Below are 15,560 nucleotides of genomic sequence, written 5' to 3'. Positions count from 1 at the left end.
CAAAGCTGCCTTGCCTCTATGTGCTGAGCACAGGGTGTGTGTGAGGTGGCAGAGCCCGTGGCTGCCTGCTCATACCTGTCCCCTCACTCTGTCACTAGACCCTGCCCACCTGCTAGGCAAGCATCCATCTCAGGTTCCTGTGAGGCCCTGCTTGGTGGAGAAGAGGCACAGTGTGGGGGACGGGCGTGAGCCCCTTCCCTTCCGTCCCCCCGCCCAGACACAGGTGTGTGGTGGGGTGGTCTTCTAGGGACCATGAGGTCACAGCATCTGGTCGAAGCCCTGTCCAGAGGGCTTCTCAAGTGTCCAGTGGGCAGCCCTTGCTGGCCACCCCAGCTTCTTCTTTTGTGAGATGAAACCTTTCATTTATTTATGGTGTTTTGAGAATCTGGTACCAGAGACAGAAACCAGGGTGCCTGGTGGTGTGCCGAGTGCTCTGAATCACTTGCTTTGAACGCATTTACCAGAAGACGTGCCATGCCACCTGGTATGTATGCGGTCCTGCGTGCTGGATGACACGCTGCTGAGTGTGGGGTCCCATGCAGAGGGCTGGGACAGTCGGGGGGTCATTCTGCACAAAGGCTCTCCCGGGAAGGGAGAGGAGCCGAGGCCAGCCATGAACTCCCAGCCCTAGTCCCGGTGGGTGTGGCCTAGTGCGCTGCTCAGGACCCGGAGGGGGTGCTCGGGATGAGTTTCATCTTTATGCTTTTCTGATGGTGGGGAGTAAAGATAAGATGTATGGTGTGTGAGAAAGTTCCAGTAACAAGACAATGACAGCATCAACTATAGAGTTCTGGAATGGTTTCGTTTTCTAGCTGGCCACCACATCCCTGTCACTTAGGGATAGACGGGAGAGCCTAGATACATCTGGGGCACCCAAAACTTCCTGGAGTTTCCATGCCTGCGAAAGAAGCCGTGGAGGAAGAGCCTGCCCCACTTCCTGGGTCCCGGGGGGCATGCTGTGGCACTGGTTCTCTCAGGCCAACTTTCCCACAGGCAGTTGTCACAGATACGTTCTCCTTGATGAGGACACTCACCTGACCAACTTAAGGAAGCGAAGGGTCTATTTCTGGCTTAAAGTTTCAAGGGGCAGTTTCATGGTGGGGAAGAAATGGTGGCTGGAGCTGGAGGCCGGCTTTTCACCTTGGGAGGCAGGAAGCAGAGGGCAATTTGAAAGTATAAGCCAGTGACCCACTTCCTGCAGCAAGGCTCCATCTCCAGAAGTTTCACAGCCTCCCCAGACAGTGCCATCAGCTGAGAATCAATAATTTACAAGAAAAAAAAAAAAAAAGCCTACGGGAGGCTACCTCACACTCAAACTGCAGGAGCAGTTGGCCCCTCTTCTCTGATCACCTGAGCAGTTGAGACAAATGACACCACCACCACGGCAACCAAGACACTCCACGGAGGCAGCGTAGGCATGTTTCCACTTCTTTATTAGAAAGAGGTCTCTACACTATAGCCACCTCTCTCCATTACTTCACACAGCTTTCTTTTTCTTTTCCCCTTAGAATACTGTACAGCTGACACAGAAAATCCCAAGGCAGGAAAATACAAACTGGTATATTTAATCCAAACAAGGTCGTGTGAAACAACAAGCAGAGGGAAATGGTTCGTTACAGTACAAACAATATAAATAAAGCGTCATCGAGTCTTCGAGAAACAAAGTCGCTGAATGAGGTAATGTGAAAACAACAGAGACCCCCCTCCCCCGCCCCCGCAGAAGCCCTGTAGCTCGTCCATCTCCTACTCTCTCAGGTGGGCTGAGGCCGCCTTCCTTGCCCAGGAGATGTGAATCATGTCCCCCGGTCTGCTCTGGAGTTTCCCTTTTCGAACCCAAGCTCTCGTGGTAAGATGCGGAACCAAACAGGCTGGGGGAAGGGAAGAGCCGGGGGGCAGGTGGGGAGACCCAGGCCCGTGCTCCTGGGCTGCTCGGGGGCGGGCCGGCTAGCTCCTGGGCCTTCCACCCTGCTCTGTCCTCCAGGCTCGGGGCATCTTAGAAAAGACCAGACCAGACCAGAGTGTGGGGATGAAGAGCTGCCTCTCAGGTGAGGAGGGTCATTTCCAATAGGAAGGTGCAGGTCCCCTTCTTAATGCCACAAAGTAGTTTTGAATGTAACTTTTGCTTGTTAGCAACGGGGACAGCCTGGCCTCTGCTCATTTGTGTGCTTTTAGCATGGTCCTGGTGGGGCACTGGGGGTTATGGGCAGATGCGTGATGTGCAACTGTGAGCAGGAACTGGGAGAAACATCTGGACCGACCCCAGCTCCCGGCACCCTTGGTCCCTTCCTTGCCCACCCTGAGGATCCAGAGGACTGCCTCATGGCATCTCTGTAGGAGTCCGAACCAGGTTTCTGACCGCTGAGCTACGTCAGTCTTTCCTTTCAACGTGTCCCACCTCACACCCACTATGCCCTGATGCCTGCGTGACCAACCCAGTGTCGGCCAAGCTCTTCTCTTGGTGTGGGTTCTACAGCCTCCTTTACCATTAGCTTTCTGGCTAGTGTGGACAGTGCAGCATCTGGAAATTGGGGTACCATGTGATCTGGGGATGGCTATGTGTTACGGGACCAAAGGGCTCTTCTAACTGGGAATGGGCAGTCTTTCCAGCACTCTCAACCTGTGGCTTGTCCCTTGCCCCTGCATCAGGGCAAAGGCAGGTCAGTTCCCTGCACTCGGCCTTTTAGGTTGATCGTCACCTTTCCCAGGACAGTCCACCTATGACTTGATTCACAAACCTGGGAGGTCCCCGGAAGATGCCACGTGCCAGGCCAAACAAAGACAAGTCCTGAGCCGACCTTTCTTTCACTTACAAAGGCTTCCTCCTTGGACCGATGAGTGACTGACTGCCAGTCCCAGGTGCCCACCCTTCAGGCTCCAAGGCCTACCGTGGGGGAGAAGGACCTCAGATACGAATGTTTTTACCAAATAGGAGCCAATCTCAAGTGGTACTGTTTTACAGAAAGATTGGCACCGAGTTCTGAAGGACCTGGAGGGCAGGTTTTCACAAACCCTCATGATACTGCTGCCTCCAGAAGGCGGTCACTGCACTGGTGACAACATGCCTGACTTGAACTTGCCAAAACTTACAGGCACAAAGACTCATCATTTACAGAACCCTTTTCCAGAATCATCTACGGAGGAAATATCCTCTTACTTCAAACCTGTGTTTGAAAAGCAGTAGGCATACATACACATTAAGGGGAGAATCCTGGTCGTTTCTAAGCTTGGTTTCAGGCCAGGGAAGACAGGGCGTTTTGGGGCACTAACCCTAAGCTGGTCAGGGGTATCTTTCCCTGTGAAGTGTGAGCTGGGACCCCACTGCCTGGCACTGCTCTGCAATCATGGGCCTCATTGCTTCCTGGGACTCGCAGTTAGTCCCAGCAGCGAAGGACACAAGCTTGAGGTCCCTCTCCCAAGCACCTGGCCCCTCTAACTGCTCTGTCTTGCACCACTGGTAGGAATGTGACATTTTTGGTTAAAAAAAAAAAACAAACAACAAACCACATAACGTAAGCGCTTGGAAGATAAGGCCTCATCCGGACAAGACACGAAGCAGCAGGGCCACGTGTGTCCCCCGGTCCCCTGTGTGGCCGGCACACATCTGGGTATGCTAGCCATGCCTGGAAGAGATGGGGTCGACAGGGATCCAAGAGACGTGTGGGGAAGAGAAGGGTGCAGGTGCGGTGCCCAAAGCCCCAGCCGAGCTTTCTGTGAGGGGTGAAGGGAAATCGCCTCGGGACACGACTAGACTCTGCAGAGGCAGTGGAGATAAATTCTGTGTCCTCTGAAGGACAGAAGTGCACTGGCGGCACTTTTCTATTTGCATTCCTTCCTGACTGCTTTTCAATTTGTTTGCTCGAAGGCCATAAATACAACCGAGAGGACTTTCAGCAGAGCCTCAGCGACCTTGTGGGGTGTGAGGGATAGAGAAAGAGTAGATGACGGGGTGCCCGTCAAAAGGTATGGATGTGTTTCCTGAAAACCCTCGCCTCCTGGGAGCTTGTGAACCTGGTCACACGCCCTCTTTCACATACACTGCGGTGGGACTCTGCTTCTCCAGACAGGGATACAGGCCTCTCCTCAGTCCTAAGACGTCCTGCATGCAGGGAGGAAGGGTGGGGACGGCACATCTCGGGCAGGTTCAGCAAGTTCAGACACAAAGGCCTTGACAGAGAAGGGGGATGCTCCAGAGAGCTTGGCTGAATGTTCACGGTTCAGTCACCAAGTTCATCTGGAGGAGATGCAGGCACTGGAGTCGTACTGGGACAGCCGGGGGTCAGCAAGCTCAAAGGGTGGAGGACCGGGACACCAAACGAGGGTGGGATGTGTGTGTCCCTCAGCAGCCTCGTGGTGACCACAAGACTCACGAGCTAACAACACAGACACAAGGTAGGAGAGACTTGTCTCAGGCCAGAGTGACACTTGAAATGGACGTTAGTACTCTGGAAAAGCTAAAAACTAAAAAACCTGGAGGAGACAGTGTGAGAAATGGGCAGGCTTGAGAGGGGTTCACGCAAGTGCCCTGCTATTAAGCCTCATCCCGGCCCTTTCATTTCTGTTCCTGGTTAATACTCCTGGTTTCCTGCCCATCCACCCATCTATCTCGGGTGTGATGCTGCTTAGAGGCAAGAGGGACTTGGGTTGGGATATATTTCAGTGGTTGATCACATGGTTTGATGCCCAGTGCCGTGAATGAAATAAAAAAGCAAGTCAGTTAGAGCTCGTTCATTAATGCCTAAAGTTCTGGCCATAGAAACAGTGTCCTCTGACTGGGGGAGATCTCAGTGCTCTTGCTTTGGGGACCAGAGGAGGATGAGTCACTTACCACACCCCCACCCCCTACCGCTCACCTCTAGGATGTCAAAGGGCCGTGATTGGTATGCTGGGCTTGGTCAGACCCTGCACACCCGAGTATTAGAGGTCTGCTTGGACGGGGTCAGAATCATAGCACTCAAGGTCTTTTTTCCTGGTCACTAAAGAAATGAAGCCTGGTCTGGGCCCTGCACTTTCCAGGTCAGCAATTGCCTGGCTAGGCGGCAGGGCTGCCTGATGTGGGCAAGAGGAGGGGTACGTGGTCATCCCAGGGCACGCGGCCTGCCTTCCTCACCGGCTCCTCATCAAGGGAGAGCTTTTGTCCTCAACAGGGAAGGTCACGTGATTCTGTGGTGGGAGTTTCTCCCGTCATCGCTTCCTGTACTGAACACGGACATGACCCACAAAACCTGGACTGCTTTCCCACGCTGCCGGTTTCTAACACCAGTCCCGGCTCCTCACTTCACCTCGCCTTGGTGTTCGTAAGCTTTCAAGCGGGAGCCAAAACGTCACTGGTAGGGAAAGGACTTCGGGTGTGATAGTGAAATACAAACACAGGACGGCCACCGTTCTCCTTTACCTGGACAGAAAACCCTTGAGCCCCAAGTATCGCTTTTCTTCTATGTGTTCCCCAAATAGGCTCTTGAAAGTGGGCGGGCTCTTAGATTAGGTCAGTACGACTGAAAACACCAGAGGAGGGGCTCTGTCTTCTAGGGAGGAGTTAATGACATCTCAGTGATGGAGAGAAAGGGCAGGCAATGGGAAAATGGAGCATTCAATAGGGAAGGTGAGGTGAGACATGAGTCATCTGGGAAAATATTATATTATAAACACATATAATAATATGTACACACTCATATACATCCTGAAGAGAAGCTTCATGAGGAATTCCATTTCTTTTCAAAAGTAGGCTCTGCTATGATAAAGCATTCCTATAGTGGGAATTAACTACAATGAAATAATTTAAGAATTTCATTTATACTCTATCTGTGGTCTCTACAGAAAAGCCGACAGTAAAGGCTACGTGGAGGCGAATGCGTGGAGCAGGATTAGATGCTAATGTATTCTTCAAAAATAGGCAATGACATTTTTTTCTCTATTCACATTTAAAATAACTACACAGTGATGAAACGCAGAATTATAAACCAAGGAGAGATCGTGGGGCTGTGGTCAAGGGTCTCAGACTTGTGGCTTTGCACCTGTGATATTTTTGGATACTGGTCAGTTCCAACAAGCTTAGTTAAGATTAGAAATCTCCATGAAACACTTACTCACATATAAATTCTGTGTAAAGCTTTATTTTTCCCCTACCTACTTAAAATTTTTTTTTTTAAAAAGTGAAAGAAGAGGAAAAACTCTTACAAAATATAAGGTTTCATAGATGAGAGCAGGAACGTCTCTGGGAGCTGCTAGGAGGCTGTGGTTTGGGGTTGCTGGACTTGGCTACATCAGCCTAGAGCTCCTTCTTCCTGGCACACTGCCACAGAGCTCCAGAAAAGCTGCCCCATTTTCTTCTTCTTTTTTGACCTAAGGTGTGTGCCATAGTTTGGTTCTGATCTGACCACCCTGCTGCAGATGGCTGGTATCAGAAGCGCCCTGTGTACCATACGAGCAAATCAGACAAGGTGCTAGAGTGGGGCCTGGCCGCGCAGTCTACAGTTCTCTGGAGCCAGACTGTGCCCGCACCATTAGCGGCTTTTCAGGAGGCATCTTTGCAAAGCCCCTGGCTCTGGTGTTCAGAAAATCACCCCTTCTTGCCACAGAACCACGTCTTGCCTTTGGGAATGAGAACTCACATGTTCCTGTCCCCCTTTCTAAGCTACTGTCTTTGTTTTTTCTTCGCCTTTCTTGATTTTAATAAGAAAACTGTGCCACCATCTTATTCTGATACGTTCCCTTTAGAAAGCCGTGCATCACATTAATGGAAGTGTTTACTGCTGGGAATATTTCCCATGAACAATGATCTGTAACCCTCTTATCTCAACTAGTTGCACATTATTAGTTCACATCCAGTTCAATTTATAAATTAACAGAGGTGCCATTTGTCTGTACAAAAATCAATGCATATTTATGAACTTCTTTTATTCAAATAGATTTTCACACATCTTATCTAAAAACCTAAGACAGAATCCTGGTGAATGGCGACCATGTGGCCCAGGAGAGACCGAGGCCTGACACATTCACCTTGGCCAAAAGACAGAAAAACCTCTCCTATACTTGGAAAAAAAAATAGCCTTTTATGTATTTATTTAGTTTATGAAACATATCTGAGAAACTATGGTCAGCCAAATATGTGATTTCTCTCTGAATTTCCAAGTTATTCTTATTTATTTTTTCCATTTTGTTTTTGCACTAAGGAGACGGCAGTCAAATAACACTCGGCAACTGATTTCCTCTCTTTGGGCTGAAAAATTAAACAGATACTAAATTATGACAGTGAATTTAGAAAGGAGGGCTCCGAGGGCTCGAGAGAACGTGTCTGGGATAATGTGCTGCTTCCAGAAGCACTGCAATCACTTGGCGGCAATCACCGGAGCGTGCGGCGTAACTACCTCCTCGGCTAATCTGCTTTCTTCTCGGTGATGACTAATCATGTTCTATTAAACAGCAGTAACGCTGGAAGAACTCAACTATACAAGTGTAATGAAGCCAGTATTCTCCCTGGACAGATTAGCTACAACTGATTTGACACATACCATCATAGGGGCTTCAGACCCGACAAACTCTGCCTGTTTCTGATTTATGCCGTCAAGCCCCTCGGAGAAAAGATGAAATCCAAGTGCTCCGATCGGCAGAGGTGACATGGGCTGGGGGTGCTTAACTGCCAGTGCGGGAAAGTTGCCTGTCTCCTGCTCCTCGCCTCCCCGCACCCCTGCTCGGTCTCCAGGCCACCAGAATCGGGGGTTCCCGCAGTGTGCTATCTTCAAGGACCCGTGGTCGCTGGTCCCTCCTGTGTTGCTTCTGAGTTTGTGGAAAGGAGGGGTTCTGTGGCCTCCAGCCTCTTCTTTTCCCCTTGAGGATGTTCAGGTTTGGAGATTCTGTGTGTGCTGGGTGGGGCGTGGGCGGGAGGTGACCACCATGAACAGGGAGGGGACCAAGGGACTCACGTGCTGTGACTTCCAAGACGAGGCCGGAGGGTGTTGTGGCGGAGAAAGGAGCTGGCTCAGATGATGCTGGGCGCCCTCCCGCCACTGTTGTTCCGGCTGTTGTTTTTTCTGGACAGGTTGGGTGTGGCCATGAGCACAAAGCGCTCGTCGGGACAGCCGTACTGCAGCAGCACGTCGATGCACTCCTGGCTGGACGCCTGCCGAGCATAGGCCAGCGCCGTGTTCCCGTGGGCATCTCGGGCCATGACATCCACTCCATACTAAGGAAACAACAGAGCACAAGTTAGCATCCCCTGGGAGCTGAGGGCGGGAGGGGACAAGTGGCTCGGGCTGGGCCCCAAGAGTTGTGCAGGGAACTGGACCATCAAGTACTGGTGGTGCCAGGCCCCGAGCTGGTCTGTGCTCAGCTAAGCTCCTCCCCTTTGTGCTACATGAGCAGGTCTAATATGAGGAGGAAAGATAAAATCAGGTTTGAAGGATCTCGGCGGCAACTGTGGAAAGTAAGTAAGCGAGCCATAAGAACACACCAGGGAAACCACCCGGGCGAGCATAGGCATTTCTTTCCTTCTGAACGCGGCCCCTCTGTCCCGCTGGATGTCAGGCCCGGGGCCTTCTACTAAGCAAGGCTCTGCCAACGAGCCACAGCCACATCCCTTTCTAATGAGGTTAAAGACAAAAACAAACAAACAAAAAAACCCTAATGCAAAGCTGGGTGTGTCAGTTCACTCCTTTCATCCCAGCAATCAGAGAGGCTGAGATGAGGATTGCTTTGAGTTCAAGGCCAGAGAGCATATCTTAAAAAGAAAAGGCCCGGTGTGGTGGCATATGCCTTTAATCCCAGCATTTGGAAGGCAGAGGTGGGAGGATCACCATGAGTTCGAGGCTATCCTGTGACTACATAGTGAATTCCAGGTCAGTCTGGGCTAGAATGAGACCCTACTTCAGGAAAACAAACAAACAAACAAACAAACGAACGAACAAAAAAAACCAACCAGACAAAAAGTGAATATAGATTTTAAAATCCACACAAAAGCCGGGCATGGTGGCATACACCTTTAATCTCAGCACTTGGGAGGCAGAGGTAGGAGGATCACTGAGGGTTCGAGGCCACCCTTGAGACTACATAGTGAATTCCAGGTCAGCCTGAACCAAAGTGAGACCTTATCTCAAAAAAAAAAAAAAAAATCCACACAAATAATCTGCTTTTCCCCCCCTTTTATTGAACACTGTACTGTCATCATTTTCTTAGATTATTAAAAGTTACTGTAAAGCCTGGCTCCTGAAAGCTATGTGAGTGTAACTCAGCCACTTTGTCTTCAGTTGCTGTACATTTTATTCAAAGACACTGGCTGCATGAAATAGTGCTAAGATGGAGATCCTGACTGCAGACATGCACACCAGGGCCGGGGTGGAGCTCAGTGGAACAGCCCTGCCCAGTCCTTACATCCCCCCAGCTCCATCTCCAACCTGCAGAAATGTATGCACGCACACACACACACACACACACACACACACGCACGCGCGCGCGCGCGCGCGCGCTTTCAAGTGTCGTGTTTGTGAAAAGGGAGGTTCACTTCTACTTCTCTGACTCAGTGTGTGGGGATCTATGAATGCTCAGGTCACTGCAGAACACTGCCAATTCAAGGAGCTGTAGCCACTCTGAGAAGGAAATGAACGCAATTTGACAGCTGGACTGTGTCCCTCAAATTGCTATGCGCAAGTTCTAGCCACCCTGATGCTTTAGAATGGGATCAGATGTGCGCAGATCCAATGTGATGGGCATCCTGGACAGCACCGGGGGATGCACGCTGCAGAAGAAACTCACAGCACCAAGGTTCTCTGCAGCTAACGCGAGGACCCTCAGAGAAGCCCGCCCGCGACGCCTCCGAGCTGTGAGAACCTCCGTGTCAGCAGTGTGAGTTGCCCTGGCTCTAGCGTTTTATTACTGTAACCCAAGCAAACTAAACACAACTACTACTTAGCTGGTATTGAATTGACTCTGATTCAGTACCTGAGTGGTGGAATTCCCCCACTGTCATTATTGGACAAGTGGGTTGAAAACAAAAATTTACATCACTTTTCAGGTCTTTTGGGCTGAGCTGGGTTTCTGCCACCAGGGTGGAGGCAGGGGAGGTGTGGGCAGAGTGATTCTCTTCCGGGCACTGTCTTCCACTTTTGGTGAAAATTACTCCCTCCCTCGGAGACACATTAGCAGCTGTTCCTCAGGGTGTGGGTGGCACCAATGGGTATCTCAAAACAGGCTGGGCCATACAGGCAGGGCCTCTCTCCACACAAACATGTAATGCCATTTGAGCTTTACAAGAACTTCAAATTCCATATGAATTTAAAAAATTAGTTGAAATAGTCCATATGAAGTTGTTCAACACTCTTCCACTACATCAGATCCCTAAGCCTAGTACCCAGTAATTTTGTGTCTTGTAAGAGCTTATAGGTCTGGCAATGGGAGGCCTGTAAGTAACTTATATATGTTCCCAGCTACCAAGAAGACCGTGGCAAAGAGAAGCTGGTCGTCTACCTTCCGCACTTGAATTGAGGGGCGATCAGAAAGACAAATCTGAGAAAATCTAGCAAATGCTTTAAAAGGGGGACTACCTGTCCCCATATCAGGAGGTTATGTTCTATGGGCTTCATTTCTGCCTTTGTATCCAGCCCTCCCTGAAACCTGCTTGTTTTATACCCTTACCAGTGAAGTCTAGACAGCAGGTGTGTGGCCCGAACCCCCTCTTAGAGAGATAGAGGCCCGCTAGAGCAGAATAATGCGGACAGATCTCACAGTGGCTCCATACTCTGCCAGGCATTGGCATGTTGCCAGCCACCTACCCAGATCAACAGCTGTGCCAGGACCACGTTGCCCTTGCGGCAGGCCAGGTGCAGTGCTGTGCGGCCGTCTCCATCCCCGCAAGTCTCGTTCACCTCATCCCGGGAGCCGTGGGCCAGCAGCAGAATGACTGTCCGCAGGTCCTCGTCAGCGGTGGCACGCAGCAGGTGCTGGCCCAAGGACAGTTCGGTGCATGGCAGCGGGGACAGGAAGAGCTTCTGCTCATACTTGGCTCGGATCCACCTCTCCTTCTCTTCCCTGCAAGAGCCACCAGATAGGAACACTCACAACTGGGCAGGGTAAAGGGCAGGTCTGCATCTGGCACAGGGGAGCTCCCTTGCAGAAGTGCTGTCCTGGTTGCCTGCCACATTCACCCTCAGGGAACTTACTAGAAAAGCTGTTTTCCAGCCTAGTCCCGAGCCTCAGAGAGGGAACCTGTGGGGTGTCTGAGTGAGCTCTGCTGGGCTTCTGAGCCTTCAAGGTGTGAGACTCCCTTATCTATCTCCCTTATCGTGGCCGGGGAGTGCTCCCTGGGTTCTTTCTCCTGCAGTTCCGAAGCTGTGGCTCTGAACACCTTGCTGCCTGCATCAGCACCTTGCAAGGACAGACCCTGTTGCCCAAAGACTCAGGGCTGCTGTGAACAAGGACAGAAGAATGTCGAGAGACCAGGGCGAGAAAGCGTGTTGCTGTCCTCACCTGAGGGCATTGTGTCCTCTGGGCTCTTAACTTATCCATTCCCCTCTCCTGGGGGGGGGGGGGGAGACTGTGAGAGACCAGGGCCTCCCGCCTTTCCGAGGGGAAGGTAACACTACAGTATACTATACAAGAAGGACAGCTAGTAGGAGAGGTTTAGAAAAGACATTCAAGCAGGGCTGGAGGCAGCTGAATGTTAGGAATTCTTTAAAGGACAAAGAACAGTTGGGGTCCCAAGGGAGTGTATTCCAGGGCCGGTCTAGGAAAGGGGCACGTAGCCCCTGGGGCCAGAGGGGGCCCAGGGGTAGAGGACAGCATGAACTGGAGGGGTGGAGAGCACAGTGCTGGCTCCCAACCTCCCAACCTGAAGGAAAGGAGCCAGATTTGGGATTCTCCCTCAGGGGGAAATAAGGCAGGGACCGGGAAGTCTGCTGTCACAAGGAAAGGGAGCTAGGATTAGGGTATAAGAGGAGGGGACACGAGGGAAAATGAAGAAAATCCCCCAGCAAGGTGGGGATTTTTGACCCTAATGAAGGCCCTAGGAGAAGTGAGGACCCTGTGCTCTTTGGGGTACGAAGGATGGAGGCTAGGGGCTGGTCTCGTAAAGAAAGTGCGGGGGGGGGGGAGGGGCAGGAAAGAAAGGGATGGAAAAGTAGGGATGTGGTAATCCTCCAGGCATTGGTGGGGAGGGGGAGGAAAACAAGGGGGAGGCAAAACATTTTAAAAAGGAGAATGGGAGATTTGATAAGTAGCTCTTGACATTTTTCAAATAACCTGGGGTGTGCACTGAGGGGAGGCCTGGGCACAGCCTTCTTGATGAGCATGATGAAGAGAGAGAAGTCCTCCACAGATGAGGAGACCGTAATTACAGACTTCGGTATGATACTGATTCACAATGGGTTCTCCTGAAGTCCAGAGTCCTCTCCACACAATAATCGGGGTACACAGCTACCACCACAGGGAGGAATCACTTAGGCTTCCACCCCCCTCTAGAAAGAAAACCCATCACTCATGACATTTCTGCTGCCAAAGAAAAGCCTCTTTTACACCTTTTCCTCCTATGTTTACATTGCGCCTGGCGATCCAGTGTCGGGTTAGCCCTAATCTGTTTTTAAATACTTAGGCAAACAGATTCTTCCAGGGGTAAGTCTGGATTAGTTTTGCTTCACTTCCTGGTACATGTGAGTGACCCCGGAGTGACCCCCAACTCTTTTCATCCAGAGATTTCCAGGACAAACTCTTGGCTGCAGCTGAGACTGACCGGCTCCCGCAAAAACAGCGGAGAAGCCCTCACACACGTCTCCACTTGGGCAGAGACACGAGCCCCAGGAAGACACCCCAGAAGGCCCCCGTTAGGAACAAGACAAAGAACCTGGTAGGGTCTTCAAACCCTGTTCATGACACGTTACATGCTTGTTGATGCGATTCATAAGCCACAGGCGAGACAGCGCAAAACGTGAACACAATGAGATGCGCTATGATGTAGGAGACATCCAGATTTTCCAAGTTCCAATTTGCTAACTCTCATTTTGGGGCAGGCACTAAAATCAGATGATTTTATTCTGCTACAGTTGATGTGAAGCGTCATTGCCAAATCATCCAGGGGTAACTGGAGAACTTAACAGAGGAACTCTGGTCAACTGCAATTATTAAATTTTCCTTTTAATATTCAAGCACTCCAGCCAAAGAGTGAACACAGAACCCCAGCTCTGAGGCCTTGGCTGTGATCCGTTTGCTCTCCAGGTATGGTGAGGTGACTCGGGCCCCGGATGTGGTCACCTCACAGGAAGCTCCTCTGAGCCAAGGCTGGGCTTGGTGGAAGGACATGTTCTTTATGTTTACAGGTGGGTGTCTTTTATAAAACGGTCAAGATGGAGCCAGGCTTTGCAGGCTGAAAACAGACACTATTTTCAGTCATGTGTGCGCCTGAGAGAGGCTCGGGCGGGCCTGGGTTTTCTGAGTGTGTGGTGACTATACAAGTGCACAAGGGCTTGAAGGCGGCTCACGTGTACACATGAAGCAGGCTGACTACGGGCAGCAGCCACCTAGGACTAAATAGTGCAGGGAACGAGACTAATGTTTAGCACAGGGTGGCATCGTGGCTCGTTACTGAGACTGTTCCCCTCCTTCTCCTTGTTTTTTTTTTTGGGGGGGAGTCTTGCTCTAGTCCAGGCTGACCTGGAATCCACCATGTAGCCTCAGGGTGGCCTCAAACTATTACTTCTGCCTCTTGAGTGCTGGGATTAAAGGCGTGCACCACCACACCCGGGTCTTCTCCTTTTGTATGTGCACGTGTGTGTATGTGGGTTCATACGAATGCACATGTGGTTGATGTTGGGGCTCTTAATTATTTTCTGCCTTTTCCTTGGAGACAGGGTCCCTCAGTGAACCTGTAACTCACCAATCTGGCTGGCTTAGTTAGCCAGTGCACTGCACAGACTGTCTCTGCCTTCCCTGGGCTGGTGTTCAATGTGTGCACCACCACATTGGCACTTTATGTGGTTACTGAGGATCTAAACCCAGGTCATCATGTTTGTGCAGCAAGCACTCTGCCCAGAGCCACGGCCCTGGCCCTATGCATGTGCCTGTTCATAGCACTAACTTGTGCAGTGCTGACTTTGGAAAGCTAAGTGAGACCACGGGCTCCATGTCCGCATCACACATAACTTTCCTAGCAGCAGTAAGTTCAGTGACTATGGAATTAGTAAGCTCAGAGCAGGGCAGTGGGGTTCCATGGGTGCAGAGCTGCACCCATTCACATTCAAGTACTTCCATATTTAGAACCTGTTTTCTGTGGCCATCGCCCACCCTGATGGTTGTGTCCAACCCATGGCTCTATGCCGGCGAGCTCAGGGGAGCCACACTAATGCTGAACTGCAAGGCTGCAGTCTCTGCTGCTAGATGCCTGGGGCTTTCAGGGTCTGCTTTTCTCTTTCCTTGTGGTACATGCTTTCACTCTGCAGTTCCTTGTTTCCCTGTCAAACGGGCCAGTGACACCTGCCCCAGTGGGCAGTCTGGGTCTCGAGCTCACACATGCAATCACCATGCATGGGCCACACGGAAATGCCCATGTCTCTGTCAGGCACTAGTGGGGCAGCCTGTGTAATGCATGTGCTGCTGGACTGTGGCTTGTGGGATGAGATGCCTATGGGTGCTGCTGGAGGTTCCTCAGCTGTTGCTGCCTGATTCTATGAGGGTTCCAGGACTCACCCGTGCTCAACAAGGTGAGCCAGTAAGCAGTGCTTGGCCAAGGGCCTCGTCAAGCCCATTGATATCTGAAGGTTACAAAGGCCCCCAAAGGCACTGGCTGGTTTAAAACCTCATGGCTTCCAGAGTGCCTAGGGATTAAGTCTGTTGGGCTGTGGCACACAGACTGGAGATGTCTGAGGCTTCTTGAAGACCACAGACTGAACTGGGTGACCCCTAGGCTCGCATGATGAATCTACTCCCAGTGTGGCTAAACTTGGAGACGGGGTCTTTAGGGAGTAGTTGACGTTAAATGAGCCCCTCAGGGTGGAGCCCCAATCCATACATTATAGCAGCAGTCCTTAAAAAACAAGAAGAAACAGGTTTCTCCACAGGCACAGTAGGCAGGAAGAGAGGCTTCGTCAGGCACCGGGCAAGCTGATCGGAGACAACACTCTTAAGCCTGAAGTCCCCACTGCACGGGTCCTGCGCCACCCTTCACCATGGTTCTCACAAGGTTTCTGCAGAGTGAATGTGAAAGACGGACCCTCAACAATAGTTGTGTTCCACAAGGACATCCTGTCAAGACCATCACCCTAGAAGACCACGGTGCCGAGGCACAGACACTCCCAATGTTGCTGTGCTGTCTCTGGATGGAGCGTTTCATTGTCCCCAAGGAAGGCCAGTTCAAGAGCAGTGGAGCCAGCAGTAGATCACCTCGCCTCATTCCAATGCCCCAGAGGACCACTGCTCACAGCCTCTGTTAGCTAATGAGCTAAAAAATGAATTATTGGTGAGGCTGCCGTCAGCAGGGAGGAGGGGCCTGCTCCTCGCGCAGTCTTGGTGCTGACACACCTTTAAATAAATCAGCTGCAGAGGCAAGAAGGGGCCGGAGCAACCTGTCAGAAGACAGACACTGGCCC

General features: G+C 51.2%; 1 protein-coding gene across 9 annotated transcripts in view; it reads right to left on the bottom strand.

The window, feature by feature from the left end:
* Positions 1 to 1,416: 1,416 nt before the first annotated feature.
* Positions 1,417 to 15,560, bottom strand: part of Agap1 (ArfGAP with GTPase domain, ankyrin repeat and PH domain 1) — a 526,342-nt gene continuing 512,198 nt past the window's right edge. For all 9 annotated transcript variants that reach the window (XM_045148441.1, XM_045148443.1, XM_045148445.1 and 6 more), the window contains 2 exons: positions 10,761 to 11,016; positions 1,417 to 8,179 (listed from right to left, as the gene is read on the bottom strand). In XM_045148441.1, coding sequence (XP_045004376.1) covers positions 7,976 to 8,179; positions 10,761 to 11,016 — 460 coding nt within the window. In that variant the 3' untranslated portion in view covers positions 1,417 to 7,975. The remainder of the gene's footprint in view (positions 8,180 to 10,760; positions 11,017 to 15,560) is intronic.

This window comes from Jaculus jaculus, chromosome 4 (genome assembly GCF_020740685.1).
Source record: "Jaculus jaculus isolate mJacJac1 chromosome 4, mJacJac1.mat.Y.cur, whole genome shotgun sequence".
NCBI lineage: Eukaryota > Metazoa > Chordata > Mammalia > Rodentia > Dipodidae > Jaculus > Jaculus jaculus.
The sequence above is the reverse complement of the archived record's forward strand: the minus strand, read 5'-3'. Positions and strand labels throughout refer to the sequence as shown.